Here is a 20,010-nt window from a genome sequence, read left to right as displayed (position 1 = left end):
TAGGTACCACAATTCATGACAAGAAAATCAGAGATTACATCGACCAAGAAAAGTGTGAGGGAAGGTGATAAAATTTCCCCAGTGCTATTGACTTCATGCTTGGAAAGTGTTTCGCCCTCTTAGACTGATGAAGATCAGATGCACGGATCAACGATGCCATCTTAGCCACCTGCGATTTGCAGATGACATTGCCTGATCAGGAAAGTTGAATATGACTTAGGCCGAATTCACACTGCCGTCATCCGCCCAATCCCATCACCGTCATAGCGCCTGAATCTTTCAAGACAGAGCGTTTCCTCGCTAGTTTTTCCTCAAACACGGGAGACCGGGAAAACGTTGACCAATGCTCATAATGTAGCCAGTGTCCTGGTTTTGAGGTGAAACCAGCCACGAAACGCTCTCTTCTGACACAACGCCGGTGGCGCGACAGTGACGGGATTGGGCGGATGACGGGTGTGCGAATTCGGCCTGAGGATTCTTTTCAGAATTAGTATGCGGAAGACCAAGTTCGAGAATCCTTGGTTCGGAATCAGTCTTTAGAAGCTGTGCACGAGTACGTTTATTTGCACTCGTTAGTCACAGGGGACCCGGATCATGAGAAGAAAACCTAATGAGGAATAAAAATGAATCGTAGCGCATGCCACAGGCGTTACCAAGTCGTGAGCGGCAGCTTACCGCTGTCTTTGAAAAGTGAAGTCTAGAATTTTTGGATTCTACAGTTATTAACATATGGGGCAGAAACTTGGAGATTAACAATGATGCTTGAGAGGAAGCTACAGACCGCGCAATGAGGGACGGTATGCAAAATTATAGGCGCAACGTGAGGATGGCTGGAAGACAGCCGTGTAGATTAAAAATTAAACGTGCGTAGTCGATATTCTTGTTCATATTAAGTGGAAGAAATGAAGTCAAATCTATCATGTAATGAGTAGAGCAGATAACCGATGTTCTATGTAGTAGCAGAACGGGTTGCAAGGGAAAGTAAACGCAATCAAGGGCACAGATGCTTAGGTGGTGCAATGAGATTAGGAAATTTACAGGCATAAAAAGGTGGTCACCTGACACAAGAAAGACGTAAAAAACATCTCTGCAAGAGGCGTTCATCCTGTAGTAGACACACAAATATGCTAATAACGATCATTATCACTACCGAAATGTGCAACTTCTTCGGTGTCACTTTGTATTATAACAGTCAGCATTCTGCATTATAACAAGATATGTCAGCAAGTCGCTGTCACTGCTTACAGTGTGTATTGTACTGCGTTAAGGTCCTTTGTAAGTTTCATCTGTGCACCCTTAGACCTTAATCCGTAGTTCTCTTTCTTTCTCTCTCTCTCTCTCTCTCTCTCTTTGGTAAGGAAAACTACAAATCTGAATCAAAGTGAAAGTGTAACTCGTCAGTAACGGAAATGCTCATTTAAAAAGACGCCTGCTGCCTGTCAAAGGCCATGAAAAGAGAGCTGCTATGACAGCTAGATGAACTCAAATGTCGCTTTGCGCTTGTGCGTCATGGAAACACTTCTAGCATAAGGCGAACAAGCTTACGTGAAAACCAGTCTCCTGGCCCTCGCATGTGCCTTAGGCCTGGTTCACATGCAAGCGAAAACGCTCGCGATTCCTGCCGCCGCGGCGCAGAAACCTGTTTCAAGCGGCGGTGGTGGCACTAGCGGCTGGAGCGGCGAGGTTCGAGCAAGTTGGAATTTCATCGCGGCGGCAGGGCCGGCAGCGCGGCAGCACCGCTTGTGAACCAATGACCGCCCGCCTCGCCACGTGACCAGTGCAGGACTAGGGCACGAAAGCCTGCGCATAGTACGATATTCGCAGCGGTGGAAAATGCGCAGCGGCAATGCATGCGAAACGAAACCTCGCGAAAAGCTTCGCAGCGGCGCGCCGCGGTTCGCTCCATTCGCTCAATCGCTTGCATGTGGAACAGGCTTTATTCTATGGCCCTGCGAACGTGCCAAATTTCGGAGCGTGTTAAGTATTAGAGGATGTTGCTGCGTCAAATTCACCATCCATGTATTGATTCGCAATGCCCGATTTAGTTATGTGTCAATGTACTTAAACTGTTCACGCATGATTCACATAAATGTGGTAATCGTCTTCGGAGCGATATAAACACCTGGCATTAATACTCATTTTAGTTTCAGTTCCCTATAGTGGATGATTTATTATACCAAAGTTAGCTGCGCACATAATGGTTATTTTATTAAACATTATTCTACAACCTCTGTACCAATAAATATTCTTCGATTATAGCAAGCGGTAGGTTTACTCCACGAGAGGAGGTAAAAAGAAGTAAAAATGTGGTGGCATGTCATTCGATAAAATACTCGAACGCAGTTCACTAAATACTCGGTTCACAAATGCTCGGTTCACAAATGTTCGGTTCACTAATGTTCGGTTCACTAATGTTCGGTTCACTAATGCTCCGTTCACTAAATACTCGGTTCACTAAACCACTGAAGTCAAATACAAAGTTTAGTTTTATTTCATTTCATGCACTATCCTCTTGCTCAATCCCTATGTGTGCTTCTCAGAGGTAGCTTTGTCTCGCTGGGTAGTAACTGTACATTTTTATTACGTTTTCAGGTATGAACAGAAAGTGCGAAGAAAATGGCCAATGGTCTGCGTACATAAACAGGAATAGCTGCGTGTCAAAGGACGTTAACAGAGCATCCCAGCGTCTCAATGTATGTGAGCGATTTTCAGCCGTGGGGGAGCCCCTACATTTTTATGCCCAAATATCAGACCCTGTTTTGCAACTTTAGAGGCGAGAAATTCTTACCTGTGCATTGTTACAAATTATGGTGTTAATTCATTTGCGGGGAGTTTAAGCACGCCGCCGCCGCAGTGCGCAAGCTACGCACTGTAGATCCATTTTTTATATATTACTCGTTTTTATATGTTACTCGTTGATTATATGCATTTTTAAAAGCATACTTGGTGTTAGCTGTCAAAGCTTGTGCATGAAAGCCAAAACATGGTTAAAGCGCGCGCGTGCTGGAATATATGGTTATTGTTTGTTCATAATTTTCAAATCCAGATAAGGCCATTTCTAGAAACACACTTCTCACCATTTTATGTTATACTTACCGTGTGTTTTAACTAACACTGTCAATCAAAATTTTAAATTTCGTGTAGCAGATATAACAATTCTGCTAAATGAGCTTGTCTGCTCGAAGAGGTGTACATTACTTGCACAAAAAATTGAAATGCAATTGTAATTAACAAAAAAATTGTCGGCCCTTCCACTCCGTGGAAATGGTTAACCAGCGAAGCTGAAATGTGCGGCCCTGGTGTCTATCACTTGGTTAATCCCGAGGGTTTATTGCCCTGGTGTCTATCACTTGGTTAATCCTTAGGGTTTATTAAAGTATTTCTCAATTATGAGGTTACTCACACGTTCGTCTGTGACGGAGAGGACGACATCACTCTTGGTATGCCCGCAGTCCACCGTTGTCGCTTGCGTTCGATGTCTAGAGTTTGCTCGGCGGCGTGGTTAGCAGCATTCGCCCGCCATTGCCGCTTGCGGTTCTTCGAAATTAAATTGCTTCAAAATTAAATCTGTCTGTTACGTAAGATGATTGATGGCTCATACCCCGTTAAGCAATGGCGCATACCCCCGTAAACGTGGCCTCCCCATTGCGAAACAGAAGAGAAGTGAAATTCTACGCTGGACTGATTAGCGGCAACGCAGCCAGCTGTGGAAGCAGACGACGACGACGAACGCGGGAGCAGTTGCACGAGGGCGTGCCGAGTACGAGCACGAGCCAACGAGCCAGCTGCAGAAGACCATGCTACAGTGTACTAGTACACTGTAACCATGCTCAAGCCAATGCTGATGACGATAATTTTCTGTACGCAGGCGATTTCGCCTAGCCATATACGATTTTGCCTAGACATATAAAGCATCGCTTTAAAATTCACAAATGCGTTTTGACGCATTATATTATGGCACATGTTGCAATTTACAAGTTCTCAGGATGACACCAGTTTTGAAATATTAACTCCCGAACTTTGCGGTGAAATGCATTGGCATTCTAGTTACTTTTGTGCTTCAATGCATAAAACGACGTTTTGTTAAGACAGTAAGTTGAAGGACCTTACATGTTACTGCATGTTTGGCGGCGTATATCTCGTAAATGGTGTCATCCACACAATTCTTTTCAAATGGATATGCCTTGCACTCTCACCCGCTAGAATTTGTAAATTGCTACATGTGCCATAAGGTAATTAGTTAAAAAGGTAATTGGTTGTTTTTGTTCATTAGTTGATTATGCATTTCATTTTTTCTGCAAGTAATGTCTGCCTCTTCGAGTAGACCAGCTCATGGACTAGAATTGTGCTATCTGCCACAGGCAATTTTAACAAATTTTTGAAATGGTTCCCTGAAACACCCTGTATGCTCAAGGAGCATGATAAACAGCATTTTGTTTTTACTTCTTTACGCAGAACAGCACGAACATCGCCGAAGTTACCCAGATATTTCAGGAGCTAAATGGAAAGGTAGAAAATACTGGGGACATCAACGTCATATCTTCCAATTTCGAAAAAGTTTTACAAAGATTCGACAGCTACCTGGCGAACTTAAGCGAAATTGAACGGGCCAATGAGACACGGCAGCTGGCCACAACAGTTGTTGATCTAGCCAGCCATGCCATGCAAAAAGAACATATCTGGGGCAGCATGCAGAAGGTAAGCTTTTTGCACGTGCTGTTTCTGTCGTATATCACGGGGCTCCTATAAACAAAAGTATAGCGGAACCTTCGCAACTTCAGGAGGAGCGGCTTGACGCGGCGGCCAGCCTTATCAACAGAGTCGAAGATTTTGTGATCAAGATGATCGGATTCAATGATCCACTCTTCAATGAAACAACACTCGGAACCGGAAATACCAGTAAGTAATCGACTTGGTAATTAATTTGTAGATCAGTAAAAGAAGAGGTCGGAGCACTTTTAATTTACGATGTCACTTTTTTTTATTTTTGGTGGCAACAGTAAGCTCTTAAGTGCCACAAAAAAGGGTAAGGCTAATAACAGTAATAGAACAATGAACGAAATGATCAAAAGAAATATGTTCACGAAGCAGGCGTTAATGGGGCACTATGTGGTGTTTTAATATTGGCACCTCAGAGTTGACTCGTGGTGGCAGCTTTGATGTCCGAGTGAAAATGCTTGAAAGAGGTTGTCATAACGATCGCTGGGATAATAGCCTAGACCAAACTAACAAAATTAAGGTGCAAGGGGAGAAAGAAAAGCTTTAACGGTAACAAGAGAATGTTCGACCTGCTACAGGCCTAGACTGCAGGTGTAGCACACTACGATTACGGATTAAAGAGAGGAAATAAAGCAACTCGAACACAGGCACATAATAAAGTTTCGTACACAATGTGCTATCACGCGAGCTTCAGTAAAGTTCATAGAGTTTGATTAAAGGGCCCCTTACCAGGCCACATAGCAAAAGTTGTTTATAGGTTGGAAATGGTTACGTGCGCTCGACATAGAAATATTTCAGTACCGCGAACCCAAAATTTCAGGAGGCGGGCGTCACCGCCGACATAGACACTCTCAGGAAAGACTAGAATAGCGACCATAGTTAGAGAACCTGGGGCTGTGATTCTGGACGGATTCTAAAAGGTTTGCTAATGCCACCTGGTAAGAGCCCTAAACTCCGCAGGCGTCCCCAAATTTGTGTCTGGCCATGGTTTTGTAGAGTTGAAGCGTCACGGCGGTGATGGCGCATGAGAAAATTGTGCTACGAGCGCTCTGCATTCTCAGTACACGGTGTAAAAGATGTGAGCACTGCACCTGGCATTCACCTTTGAGGCCACTATCCGCAGATTGAAGAGGAGGGTGGGGGGGTACGAGTCTGAAGAAACCCGACCTAATAGAATGCGCACTAGCGTACTCGTTCAACCTGACAAGAAGCAGACGGGGCTGGCTTTGCCAGATAAGGCGGAATCCGACATATAGCCTATATTTCTGTCGAGAACGGGTTGAGGGGTAATGCGAAGTCTTGGGAAGACGGTCATTTTTAACCTAATGTAGCAATTTTAACGTGGCAGCCAAATATATAATTATTGTGGAAAAGATTTTCGCTGCACAAGATAGAGATTGCCTCTGGGGACAAGCTTTTGTGCGTTCTGAAGTAAACGAGTAAAAACAAGCAAGAAACACTTCAAGATATTGGGGGAAATATCGTAAAGTGTTTTCGCTATCACAGACATTGACAACACTTGTGATAAATGTTATCCTGATGGTACGTCATTTAGACAAAAACAAGATGCTCTGTGGCATGGCACGTAGAGCAGAAAGGTCAGCGGTGTATATATTTATGCTGAGCAGGTGTTTGTGCTATTATTCATTGCTTTAAAACATCACCACCCCTTCCACACCGTGAAGATGGTCGAACAGCGAAGCTGTGAACGGCGCTTCTTGCGGGGGATGGGACGCGTTGGCCTCCACGGGCGACGGTGTTCCTAACCCGTTGCAGGGCATGTGACTCGTCGGCGTTTATGGGCGACGGCGTTCATAGCGTGTTGCCGTGGATGGGACGCGTCGGCGTCCACTGGCGACGGCGCTCCTAGCGCGTTCCTGACTTTTTAGGGGCGAAGCTCCTTATAGCGGCACCCGTTCGTCCCCGTCGTCGTCGTAGTAGTAGTAGTGTGTAACCAGTCTGAGAAAAATGAGAAAAAAAATTCCGAAGTTGTGTCCGTAGCGCGGAATCGAACCAGGGACCCCTCGCTTCCGAGCGCGCGACATTAGCCCACTACGCCACGAAGCTTTTTTTTTTTTTTTTTTTTTTTTTTTTATTTAATGCCATTTCACAAACACAAACAAAATTGATCAGATACACATGTACATATTGTAAATACACCAGCCACAGCTCGGCTGGTGTATGTGGCTTAAAAATGTTTCACAGAAGCCAATTGATCCAATACAGGTAGCCATTCTGGGGGTTCACATTGGGCTCTGAACAAGTCTCGGGTGTAGATAACACTCTCAACAAAATAGTGTCTTGCTGAGTGAATTTGTATATGGGCATGCCTAACATCCATCCTGGTCTTCCATACGCTATGCATACAAAGCAACATTAGCATATCACTCGGCACTTCCCCTGTATCCGCACATGGAAGAAACCGGAGTCCAAAAGGGCTTAATGACAATTCTTTTTAAGAGTTCTTTGAAAGACATCCCACAGGAATACGGCATCGTGGCAGTCTAGAAAAATATGTTCTATTGTTTCCGGTTTCCTGCAGATTAAACAATTTACTGACCAAGGTACAAACAGACCTTTACTTTGTAACCATGGCTTGACAGGGAGAGTGTCGGTATGTATTTGAAAAAAGAATGTTTTAACTGAGGGCCTGATCGGCATTTTTTTAACACGCTTTAACACATCGCGTTCAGGACCTAGCTTGTAGACAGCTCGATAGACAGGTGTTGGTAAGAATACATCAAGAATATCACAATACAAACGCTTTTTCGTAACATCAGACAAGTATTCATATGAAAACCTTGCCTTGAGCAAGCGTATAGACATTACCACTTCACGCAAATAAGAACTAAGCGGTCCTGCTTTCAAAGAAAACGATGATACAACAAAATCAGATAGATAATTCTGTAATCGTGCTTGGATCACAGTTCTCAAAAATACATCAGTTTGATCCCGCACAAAGAAGAATCTGCTCACCAACTGCTTGAAGAAAAGATGCGAGAGCCCTAGTCCCCCATTTTTCACCTTATGAAACAAATTGCACCGGCTGGTGCGCTCCCACTGCGATCCCCATATAAAAGTCGCGAATACTCGGTGGAATTTTTGAACCGAACTTCTGGTCATGGTCATCACTTGCAACACGTAAAACACTTTGGCAATTAAAAAAATATTGCAAACGGAAGCTCTTGCAAATACTGAAAGGTTATGGCCACCCCATTTATCGGTAGTACTTTTAACACGTTTGTTTTCCTCAGACCAATATTCTTCCGCATTTCGGTAATAATTTAGTGGAACTCCAAGGTACTTTCCTGGGGAAGTTGTCCAATTCATATTGCCGTACACATCGGGTGTGCTCTCCCAGATGCCATGCCAAAATCCAAGGCATTTCGGCCAACTGATCGCGCTACCTGTTGCTGTGCAGAAAGCTATAGCTATTTTGACAACTTCTTCCACGCTTTTCTTATCAGTACAAAACACAGCTATGTCGTCCGCATACGCTAGAACCCTAATTTCACTGCTCAAAAATGTATAGCCTCGAATACGCGGTGTTGCAAGTAAACCTAAACAAAAGGGTTCCAGGTAAATCGCAAAAAGAAGAGGAGACAAAGGACATCCTTGTTTCACGCTTGACCGCACAGGAATTGAATCACTTAATTCTTTGTTAATCACTAATTTGGCTGTACAATCATGATACACCATTTTCACACCTTCAGTAATCACAGATCCAACATTTACATGCTCCAGCAGTAAAAACAAAACTTCATGTACAACTTTATCGAACGCTTTATGCAAGTCTAACTGAATCATGGCCACGCGGTCATGCAATGCGTCACAACATTCCAGAATACTTCTAGCTATGTGTATGTTTGTAAAAATTGTTCTACCTTTAATACCACACGTTTGATGCGGGCCAACAAGGGACTGAATAACGCTTTGGAGCCGTCTAGCTAACACCTTCATGTATATTTTGTAATCTGTATTGGTCAAACTAATGGGACGGTAAGACTCAACTGAAAGTAACTTTGCAGGGTCATCAGTTTTGGGGATCAGTACTACATGCGCTGTCCTAAAAGAGAGGGGTGCTTGCTTTTTTTCATAACATTCAGTGATCACTCGATGTAAAGCCATTGCCATTTCTGTTTTAAAAAACTTGTATATGGCTGCACCCAATCCATCCGGCCCGGGTGACTTGCCGTTACTTAATTCATCTATTGCCGCTTCAATTTCTGCCACAGTAATTTCAGATTCCAGTGACTCTCTAACCGTGTCTTGTAATCTTAGCATAAGGGACAGACAGCCAACTCGGAAGCGCTTGGGGTCATCAATTTTTGGCCAAGAAGCTGTGTAAAATTCAACAAATGCAAGTGTCATCTCTTTGCTTTCTTGGGTAATTTTGTTACGATATCGAATTTCATTTATCGCTTTATTTGCTGCATGCTTCTTTTCTTCACTAAGCACACGATTAGTGGGCGTTTCGCCCAGCCACAATCTTTCAGTACGCGCCCTTATCATTGCGCCGCGGTACTTATCTTCATCGATCAACTCGAGCTTTGCTTTCACCTCTTTTATTTCTTTTTTAAACGCTCCAGGCACTTCATTTTCGACGCCTAACATATACTCCAGCTCACTGCGTAACTGTTTCTCTTGTTGCCTTTCCTTGTGACGTAATACACAGGCTCTATCAATTGCAGCAATTTTTATATCACATTTAAACTGTTCCCACACTGCTATGAAGCTGTTAGTTTCAGTATGAAGGGCATTTGAAAGGCATGCTATGGCTCTTGTGACAAATACTTCATCTTGCAGCAGTTTCTCATTAAACTTCCATAGGAACCAGTTAAACTTCACAACCTTTCGTTTTTCGCCAATGGTAACCGTTACCAAACAATGGTCACTAAAACTAAGGTGTTGTGTTTCATAAGAGGAGCATAGTGGTACAAACTTCGCCGGTATGTATATTCTATCTAGCCTCGCATGGGAGTCACCTTGAAAATGTGTATATCGTGCTTGGCCATCTCGTGTCATGACATAACCAATGTCCTCAAGCTCTCTCTCAATCACAATTGCACTCAAAAGCTCAGCGCTTCTATCGCGCACATTGAGACCCGTTGTTTTGTCCTCAGCTCTACAGACGCAATTAAAGTCCCTAGAACCACAATATTTCGTTCTGTTTTCAAAAACCCTTCAGCATACCTGAAAAAAGTTTCACGTTCATGCATTTTGTTTGGTGCGTAAATGCACACAGCACGCCACTGTAATCCAGAAAAAACAAAATCACATGCAACCAGTCTCCCACTATCGCAGGCGGACACTTTTTCAACAACCGCGATGCTATTGCGAATAAAAATGACGCAGCCTCCTGACCGTCCAACAGCGTGGCAAACACATATATTGTATCTAGAGCGAAAAATTTGAACCATTTGTTCTGTTTGCTCCTCACTTTCAATTTTTGTTTCTTGTACAGCCAGAAGGTCAACGTCATTTTCCAAAAGAGTGCGACTAATCTGACATTGCCTCCTGCGCGAACACAGTCCTCTCACATTCAATGTCGCAACGCGAAGGCTAGATTGAAAGTTAGTCGCCATTTCATGGAGGTTGCTTGGCCAGGCGTCCTACTCACATCGCAACAGTGGGTTTCTTGGCATCCTCGTTGAAGTCGTCTGGAACGTCACCTCCGCTAGTGCGGAGGCGTTGTAGGGTTCACCCTACGGTCAGGCGGCAACTTTGGCTTCGGTTGAACCGAAGACCGCCGCCCAGTCGACGCCTTCGTTGGAGGCTCGCCGGTGCCGGACGCACTCGCTTTCCCTATGTTGTCGGAGTCTTCGTAAGGCCGCTTTGCAGCGACGCTTCCGGTCGTGAGCATCTCGGCGTCCGTTACCTCCTGGTCGGCGTCTTGCGCTACTGACAATAACGTGTTTGCGGCCTTCGATTCCGCGTCATCTGTTGTAGTCTCTGGCATCGTTTCCGATGCTGCAGCCGAGGGCTCGGCACCACCATTCGCTTCCTGAACAGCTCCTGAAGAAGCTTCAGGGGGCGTTGCAGCAGTCTTCGCGCCGTCGTTGTATTCCCTGCTAGCTTCTTCGGCGTCGGCGGCGTCCATCAGGTGTTCTGACACAACGTCGCTACGGAGTGGGCCTGTAACGCTGGCATAAGAACGCACGCACTGGGAGTCATCGTGGCCGAAGCGCCGACAGATCCCACATCGTGGAACGCGGCACTCTCGTCGGATGTGTCCGGTGCCACGGCATCGGAGGCAGAGCGGCGCTCTGCCAGGAACGAAGACGAGCGCCATGTCTTCGGCAACACGCAGCTGGTGAGGAAGGTCATCCACTGTAACGCCCACCTTTAATTTCAGCGTCACCGAGCGGGTTGTTGATCCTTTGTCGATGCATCCCTTGACCTTCCACTTGTCTCTGCTGATTTCCGTAACTTTTCCAAACGGCGCCAAAGCCACTCGCACGTCATCGTCCGGTACGCCATGAAGCAGCCAGTAAAGCTTCAGTCGGACACCTTGATCGCGTGGGTCGATGACCATGCAGCGGTGATCTTTAACGTTGAACGCATCTGCCGCTAATATCTTCTTCTTGCCTTCCTCATCCTTAAACGTCACTGCCCACAGGTGATTCATTTGGTATGCCCCGAGGGCAACCACTTCCGGCAGCAGTGAGAGACGCGCAAGGCTGTCTCGGACATGCTCGACTCGATATGGCCTGGCTTTTATATCACCATGCAAAAACACCGTGTTTAAAACAGACGCACCTGTGGGCAGATGAGGCAGAACAACCTGGTAATCTTCAGCCGGCTTTTCAGTACACCTGATACCGCGGCCCACACGGGCCGCTGAAACCTCCCCTACAAGGGAGCACATGATGACACGTCCGAACGCTGCGAACGCCGAACGCCGACTCCCCACTACGCCACGAAGCTCACATAGACACATGCACCACGATGGCAATAAATACCCAACATTAACGAAAGGCCGCGTTTCTAGCGCGTTTCTAACGCGTTTGTGCTAGCGCGTTACGGCCCGTGTAAGAAGCTGGTGTAAGACACTGTGGCCTCTCCGCCTTACCTTCAACGCGTTTCGAACGCGCTGCCCAAAGCGGTGGCAAGTCAAGTTCAAATCGAGGAGCGTTTATGAATACGGGGGGTATACTCTCTCGGCAGTCATGTGATGGCGTCGGCAAATGCGGTGCACGTTCCGGCATGTATAAATGGCTGCGTAAGACGCTGTGGCCGCTCCCCCTTACTAGAGAGTACTGCACGTTTCTAACGCGTTTGTGCTAGCGTCCCCTTAAGCGGGAGATCCGATGATTCCCTCCGGAGCTTCGCCCACTCATCATCATTCACCCCGTGGATATGCTGTGAATTTTTTTTTCTACGACGTTCCCAGACAAAAATCATTGGCCAAAGCTCCGTATATACAACCAACGCTAACGCGAACTCATCTCACACCCCACTCCTGCGCTGACCTACTTTTTATTGCGACAGCAATTATATGGACACTCCAAGTGCATTCTGCCGTCGGCAGTGTCGTCGCCGTCGCCGTGAGGGTCCGTACAAAGACCAACCAGTGAAAAAATCGTCGCCCCGTGCCGTACGCCGCGTGTGCGTGTGTGTAAGTGGTTCGTGTGGAAAGGGAAAGGTTGACGCTATCTTCTGCAGTCCTTGAGGGAGCACGGCGTACGAGGGTGAGCCGGCATTCGCGGCTCACACGCGAGGGAGAAAGGCAAGCCCGAAGGGCGCGGTCTCTCGCGCGCGAGGCGCGGTGGCGAGGCGACGGAGAGGGAGTGGGAGAGAGAGGGGGTGTGTTCTGCTCCATCGGCTGCTGCTCACGCGTGGCCGCCGTATCTTGAAAGCGATCTGAGATGTGGGCGAAGTGCGCGCCCGAGCGGGCTTCATCTTTAAAGCGATCTGTGATGAGGACAAAGTGCATGTGCCGAGTGCCGGTAGCTTCGTATGCGCTGTGCTTTCGACGTTCGCGTTGAAGCGAAGCGAGAGACAGCGCGAAGGTCAATTTGCCCACTGCTGCTGGCGCGCTTTCTCACTCTGGCGTTTTCACAGCGAGTTTCCGCGGTCATCGAGCGAGATGTGTTCATGTTTACCTGTGCGTGCGTGAAACCGTGCTTATCTGTTTAGTTAGTAAGCGAATGTGTACAACTTTATACGGCCAATTAAACTACTATCCTTGCTTTGTATAGCTCTCTACTAATTTGCTATCGCAATCGTTGCTTCGCCTTTCGGGCGAAGCTGCGACTTTTTTTCCTACACGGTCATTGGTGGGCACACCTCACGCTTCCCCTTCCAACATGAGTATTGGACGGCGCGACTTACGCCAACCTCCCTCCCATTGTCCTTTTCATCTGCACCCTCTCACAGCATTCTCACAGGGGGAAAGGCGTCTCTCCAACCCCTTTTCCCCTGTTGAGCTCTTCTTTTCCTCTCCTCTCCCGCTAGGTCACGTGGCCCATTTTTAGCGCAACGACAACGACGGCACAGGGTCCGCATAAACAGCTTCGTTGTAAAAGCTGTAGTTTCGCCCTAATGACGAAGCATCGATTGCGATAGCAAATTAGTAGACAGCTATACGAAGTAAGGATAGTAGTTTTATCGTCCGTAGAAAATATTCGCTTACAAGCTAAGTTAGCAAGCATGGTGTCAGCGCGCATAGGCGAACATGAACACATCCCACTCGATGACCGCGGACACTCCCTGTCAAAACGCTGGCTTCGGGAAGCACTGCAGCCGCAGCGAGCTAAGTCACCTTCGTTCTGTTTATCGCTTTAACGCAAACAGCCACGAGAACACCGCAAGCACAAAAGGTATGAGCCGCCAGCAGATCGCTTTCAAGATAAGGCGCGTGCGACCGCGAGTGGCCGTGCAATGCACGTAGTTGGTGCCGGAGTAGAACGCCGCCCCCCTCCCACCCGCGCTGCCTCCCCTCTTCCATCCCTGCACGCGCGAGGTTGAGCCGCGATCGTCGGTTCCCCAAGCGCGCGGTCGCGAAATGCGAAGTTGCTGTCTCAGAACAGCGTCGCCCTCGTCTCCTTCCGTCCCATGCTCCCACGGCCTCTGCGCGACGGAAGACGGCGCGTTTCCTGTTAGCTTCCCTCTCTTGCGCGTGCCAGATTGAGCCGCAATCGTCGGCTCCATTCGCGCGCTTTAACTCACACATACATCGTACGGTGCGCGGCGACGGTATTATCGGCCTTGGGCTTTATACGGAACATCACGGCGACGGCGATGTCAGAAATGCGCTAGGAGTGTCCACATAATTGCTATCGCACTATTAATAGCACAGATCCAAGATCACCCAGTACCTCTAAGGCTTCAAGAGGGCTGGAAAGACACGTCATTTCGGCGAAGGCTGCATGAGACTACCATATCAAAGGAATTATCTAGAGTGACTTAAGGTGGCCGTCTAACTCCGGCGGCACGAGCGCCCCGTTTTCAGTACTTTTGGAGCAACCGTGGCAGCTCTTCTACTTAGGATATAAAGTTGTCGTATATACCACAAAAAAGCCTAATTCTTGTAGATTCCAGCTATATATAATATAAAGAAATTGATTAATGTAATTTAGAAATAAATGTTAGAGAACAAGCATGAGACAATGGTTTTCGCGAATTGTGTCTCAGTTGTGACCATATTTAGAAGGAACTACCGCATTTACTGCATTGCGGCTTGCTCTGTAGCTTTTGGACATATTTATCTATTTCGTAGACGCAGCAAAATAATGTTGAATTTTTACTTTTTGGATAATTTCCTTTTGAAGATTGCCAAATATCGCAACTTCGTAAACAGTTCGGCAACTACATGCTCAAGGAAGCTAAATTTTGGGAAGATTAGAGTTCCAGGAATTTCCATTTACGGCGCAAAATTTCATTCATGTACCTTTATTAGTTTTCCTAATAATGCGACCGAAATTAAGCAATATTTAGAATTCTGGTCCTACTTTTGCCCATTTTTGCGGGAAGGTATAAAGCTACGAAGCTGCGGTTTAAAACTAATAAAGGTACATGAATGAAATTTTGCGTCCTAAATGGAAATTCCTTGAACTCTAATTTATCCAAAATTTAGCTTCCTTGAGCATGTAGTTGCCGGGCTGTTTACAACAGAAGTTGCGATATTTGGCAATCTTCAAAAGCAAGTTATCCAAAAGTAAAAATTCAACATTATTTTGCTGCGTCTAGGAAATAGATAAATATGTCCGAAAGCTACAGAGCAAGCCGCAATGCAGTAAATGCGGTAGTTCCTTCTAAATATGGTCACAACTGAGACACAGTTCGAAAAAAACCATGCATCTCATGCTTGTTCTTTAACATTTATTTCTAAATTACATTATTCAATTTCTTTATATTATATAAAGTTGGAATCTACAAGAATTAGGCTTTTTTATGGTATATACGACAACTTTATATCCTAAGTAGAAGAGCTGCCACGGTTGCTCCAAAAGTACTGAAAACGGGGGGCTCGTGCCGCCGGAGTGGGACCGCCACCTTAACTCTTACAGTTTCATTTCACTGACGGGTATTGTTTTGTGGAATGTTGAACGTGGTAAAGAGTTATCGGCTTTACAGTCTACCACTTAAACAACTTTTTGCTGGTCTTACTTACGTTGTACTTTTTCTTTCGTTTCTATGCCAGCTATCAAGGTAAAGCCAGTGACCGACCACGTGTTGGAAGCCGGCACCAATCTTAGCGCCCTCACTGGCGCGACTGTACAGTTGTCTCCTGGCTTCTTGAAAACAGGAACAAAAAACGCAAGCATCATATTTTCTGAAAACACCCTTGTGAAAAACCTGTTTGGCAGCACGTCGCCAGAAGGGTAAGTACTCAACTTACCAAAGAAGGAACTTGTCCAGCCCTATTCTCCATCTTGCGCAATTTCGTCATGCGTTCCTTATCGCACAACCTGTATTTCGACCTGTATTTCGAACCACCGAACGTCACTGCGTGCTGTTCGGTGGTTTCATTACAATCAACAAAAACAATGCAAAAAAATTGAGGCGTAATAATAGGCCTGTCATCGTTTCATTGTTCAATGAGACTTATTGATAGGTTAGTTTGTTCACGCGTGAAGAATGCCCACTAACGCGAACTAGGAGAGACATGAACAAATAAAAGCTACCAGAACGGGCACTGCATACTAAACACAGTCGACCTGAGGTGCACAAGAGAGATCATTTTTGTTAGTGCTCACTGGATCCATGTTTCTTCTAAAGGTGGGCCTTTATAAAAGAACTAGACAGACTTGGACGCGTTTCACATCTTTAAGCCATTTGCCGCGCAAAGTGGTCCCGTTCTCGTGTATAGCCCCCAATGAACATTGGCTTTGTTCGATGAGAGGAACCTGGCTGATTTTCAGATGCCCTTATCAGGCTAGGCGGAGGTGCCAAGCGCCCGTTTACATGCTACTAAAGGCGTAAGATGGCAAGGTTAAGAAGCCCTGCCTACTTTGAAGGATCCGCGTCAATATCAGCTCCTTAGTGGTCTGAGCTACCGTACTTTCCTAGGCTTTGAATTGGGTTATTAAAAAAGATAATTCTGGTTATAAGTTTTACACAAGCTTGAAACCTACCAATATTTATATTCCGTACTTGGATTCTATTAACGTCAAATCTTACTTCTGTGTATTTCTTAGCTTGCCCGTGAGAGCGATTTAAAGTGTACATTATGAGGATTAAACTGCAGGGTGAGTTGCCCATCCTCAAATTCGGTTAATTAGGGCGTTAATGCATCCCACGGTAAAATTCTTGTATGGCGTCTCAGATTAGCTCCGTTTTGTGTGTATATTCATCCTTTCCTTTCTGTCGTTATCTTGGGCCGCACTTGCGCTACTCCACATTCTTCACACTTTTTTCATTCTTGACGACAGTGCATTTAACATCTTAAATAATGTTTGTCGGTTCGTCAGTAGCAGCCGTAAAAATATGCAAGCTTGGCACACTACTTTGGCCACAGGGAAGAAACAGGCGATAATCCTTCTATAACAACTTGCTCTGGCACCTAAAAAAAACGTGTTTACCACATCAAAGTATGGAAACAAAAGAATACCCTATGCTTTGAGCACACGAAATCAAGAGAACAATTACGGGTCTCTTCTACTAAGAAAAGTTTGCATGTGCTTAGGTTCCGGATTTTTCTTACGTTTCGCGGGAAACTCGCCAAGAAACACCTAGCCGCTGGTGCTTTTGTGTCATCTTTTGCTTAAAGGTGGACTTTGAGAAGCTAGTTGTAGTATTTTTCGACGCTCTATCATTCGCGCAATACACTGGTTCCTGCGAACTTAAATCCGTGTGTTGTGTGTAGTATCTCATTCAATAAGCGACTAGACAGAGCCTGCCTGTATTGTCATTTATTGCTCATGAGGATTTCTGGCTAGTTGCACAGAGCATTTCGAGTCAGTAAACGATTCGTGCAGTGCTCGTAGATATGGCTCAAATGTTTTGCTATAGACTGCTAACACGCGAGCAACAGAAAACGCCAACAAGGGAATATAGTAAGTTCAAGTTCTACAATACCGTAGCTATAGGTCGTAAATCAAATGTCGACATAGCGTCTAAAAGTAGAGAAAGAATTACGTATCGCTGTTGCAAGCTGTTGCCTAAAACGGAAATGTGGCCAGTGAAACTCGGTGCAGGCGTCCACAACATTAGTGTTGCTTCACACCCCCGAAAGTCCAATTTTAGACGTAAGCGTAGATGGCCCGTCTGTGAAATCGGCGAGATTATGTTTGAAGACGCGAGGGAAGCGAGCGCCGGAGGGGTAAGGCTCCTGGAGGTGGAGAAGAAAATCGGCGCGTTCGCGCCCTTTCCGTATTGTGCTTCGACGCCGCGGTGCTCGCTGTATATGTCCACGACGTCCGTACGCTTGCTCGTAACCCGCGTTCACGAAGTGAAACGACAATAACTTTTTGGTCCGACAAGGGTCCTCGATTCCGTGTCTGGAAGATACGTGACTTCTACGAAGTTGAACGTTTAGCATCATTATTACTGAGTTAACTGCCTGATATTGATGGGAAGTTGTGTACCTTTTGTGCCCTCTGAGATGCTTTGTAGCGCTCATGTTTTTTTTTCGACTGCAATCATCGTATTATACGTTCTCTATGCAGGTCACCTGACTCTCCGATCTTGGCAACATCTTTTGTCACTGCATCGGTGGTGATCGAGGGCAAGCGGACTTCGAATATAAACGGCAACGTGATGCTTTCATTCACATTCGAAAGTCTTGGAAAAGGCTTTACTCCAAAGTGCTCATTTATTGAATCTAAGTGAGTATTGTTGTTCTTCAACGTGGGTGGCAGCTAATGGAATAATTTGTTCTTATCATTTGTTCGTTCCACTCGCGCACCAATTCGCTCATTCACGGACGTCCCTGTCGAGTGATCTTTTTACACGCAGTACTTGCAATCATAGAAACTGAGGCTTTCCGTGAGACTTGTTTCGTGCAGTTTATGTGTGTTTGTAGCCTTAATGATTCAATGTCTAGATCCTCTGAAAAAAAAATTGGAGGATGCTTAAGCTTTGCCTTTAAGAGTGGAACGCGATAGCGTTATCGGGCTCCGTTCGCATCACATTTTTCTTTGTGAGTAGGCTTCACTGCAAGACACAACGTGGGAAAGCCAGCTTACAAAGGCCAAGCTTTACACGGATCTCCTTAAAGTCGGCTTTACTTTTAAACATAAATGCATTGCTGGGAAGACATTTTTACACGAGCAATTTAATCCGTCTTATATCCAATAGAATCGGGGCTAAAAAATCAATCAAAGCGGGCTAAAAAAATCAAAGCCCCTTTCTTAATGAAAGATGCTTGAACGTGAAGTTTTGGTACATGCAAACTGAATCAAAGTCAAAGTCCAAAGCCAACGACCACGCAACGAACCCAAGAAATGCTGAGCGACCCGATGCGATGCATATGTGATTTGATTGCTTGTTTAGGATTGTATTTTTTGAACGTTGAAGTTGAATGAAGACACATTTCGTTAAGTTGCATAACCATTATTTTAGATCACGTAGCCGTTGACTACACGCAAACACTCACACTTTCACGGACTGCATGCCGTTGCTGATACACGGGATCGGCCTTACGGGTACGATCGCGCTCACGTTCGCGTACAGCAGCCTCTTCTTCTGCCGTGCGCTGCATCCGCGGCCTACCAATGGTGACAGCCGGGAATGCATTGCGTGACGCGCGTAATACGATGCAGATATATTGACCCTTTTCGCGGCGATCCCGTGGGCGCTGCCATATTTGATCACGTGATGACGCGTCCATTGCTTGCCTCAACTGCCTCCGTTGCCTCCTTGTTTACAATGGAAGTGTATGACGCCGGCGCGGCTTAGAAAACCTCTGTTTTGGGAGATATCGTAAACGGTGGCTGGGTGAACGACACGAAGCTTTGATCACAGCTTCAGAGGACATGCAAAAGCACTTTCGGAGCTGATTAACCTATGTCCAAACGGCGCAAGCAGCGTATATTGTGCTTGTTCTAAAAGCGGGGCTAAATATGTATTTGAAGCTATCCAAACATTCCGCTCATGAATTGAATCAGGGTTAGTGTGTTTGCTCTTTGTACTTTATTTGGCAAATATTTTGAAGCAGTGGCTTGTCAGTTTCTGACGCAGTTAAGTTCCTCGGTGCGGCCACTATCTGATTATTTTCTGCCTAATCGCTCGCGGGTGTGCTCAGTTCTGATAGATTTGCTTTTGCTGTGCTCAAGGCTTGAAACGTAGCTGTTCTGCACTTTGCAATACCTTGTAGCAAATGCGTATTATCGCGAGTACTTCGCTTACTCTTGTGGACCATCACGGAACAATCAGCTTCGAGAATTGGTGCGCTATCGATGTAGTACCGTCACTTATTGTGCGTATATAGTGCGCATATATTCAAGTGTGTGCCCATTCACTTATTCTTGACACGTTGGCGAAAGAGTGGGTGTAAGTTTCCGTGCTGGTTGGGGTAGATGTGCGTAAATACTGTGCGCGAAACCTACTATGACAGGAGGCGGCGCTACTCCCGTTATCATTGTTTAACGAGCAGTACTCACTCTTGCCGACGTACCGGGCCTGAAACCCTTTCTTTGAAGGTTAGCGATACAACGCAGGCGGATGGGCAAATTTGTGTATCCTCGAGGAGAGCCGTACATCAGATCTCGAAGTGCCGGAAACACGTACGGACAATTGCAGCAGCGGTCAGCAAACCTGACCCCACATGATCATTACATTCCTTAATATGCCAGTCACTATTTTTGCAGCCTACTGCACACGTCTTCAATCCACATGATTCGAACC

At 45.9% G+C, this 20,010-nt stretch overlaps 1 protein-coding gene across 5 annotated transcripts in view; it reads left to right on the top strand.

Annotated features, from left to right (window-relative positions):
- The window catches only part of LOC119441924 (adhesion G protein-coupled receptor L4-like), a 145,103-nt gene that overhangs the window by 88,784 nt on the left and 36,309 nt on the right, over positions 1-20,010 (top strand). For all 5 annotated transcript variants that reach the window (XM_049661740.1, XM_049661738.1, XM_049661739.1 and 2 more), the window contains 5 exons: positions 2,593-2,693; positions 4,456-4,698; positions 4,782-4,899; positions 15,365-15,545; positions 17,832-17,990. In XM_049661740.1, coding sequence (XP_049517697.1) covers positions 2,593-2,693; positions 4,456-4,698; positions 4,782-4,899; positions 15,365-15,545; positions 17,832-17,990 — 802 coding nt within the window. The remainder of the gene's footprint in view (positions 1-2,592; positions 2,694-4,455; positions 4,699-4,781; positions 4,900-15,364; positions 15,546-17,831; positions 17,991-20,010) is intronic.

The sequence above is a fragment of the Dermacentor silvarum genome, chromosome 2 (assembly GCF_013339745.2).
Source record: "Dermacentor silvarum isolate Dsil-2018 chromosome 2, BIME_Dsil_1.4, whole genome shotgun sequence".
NCBI lineage: Eukaryota > Metazoa > Arthropoda > Arachnida > Ixodida > Ixodidae > Dermacentor > Dermacentor silvarum.
This window is presented reverse-complemented; position numbering and strand designations above follow the sequence as displayed.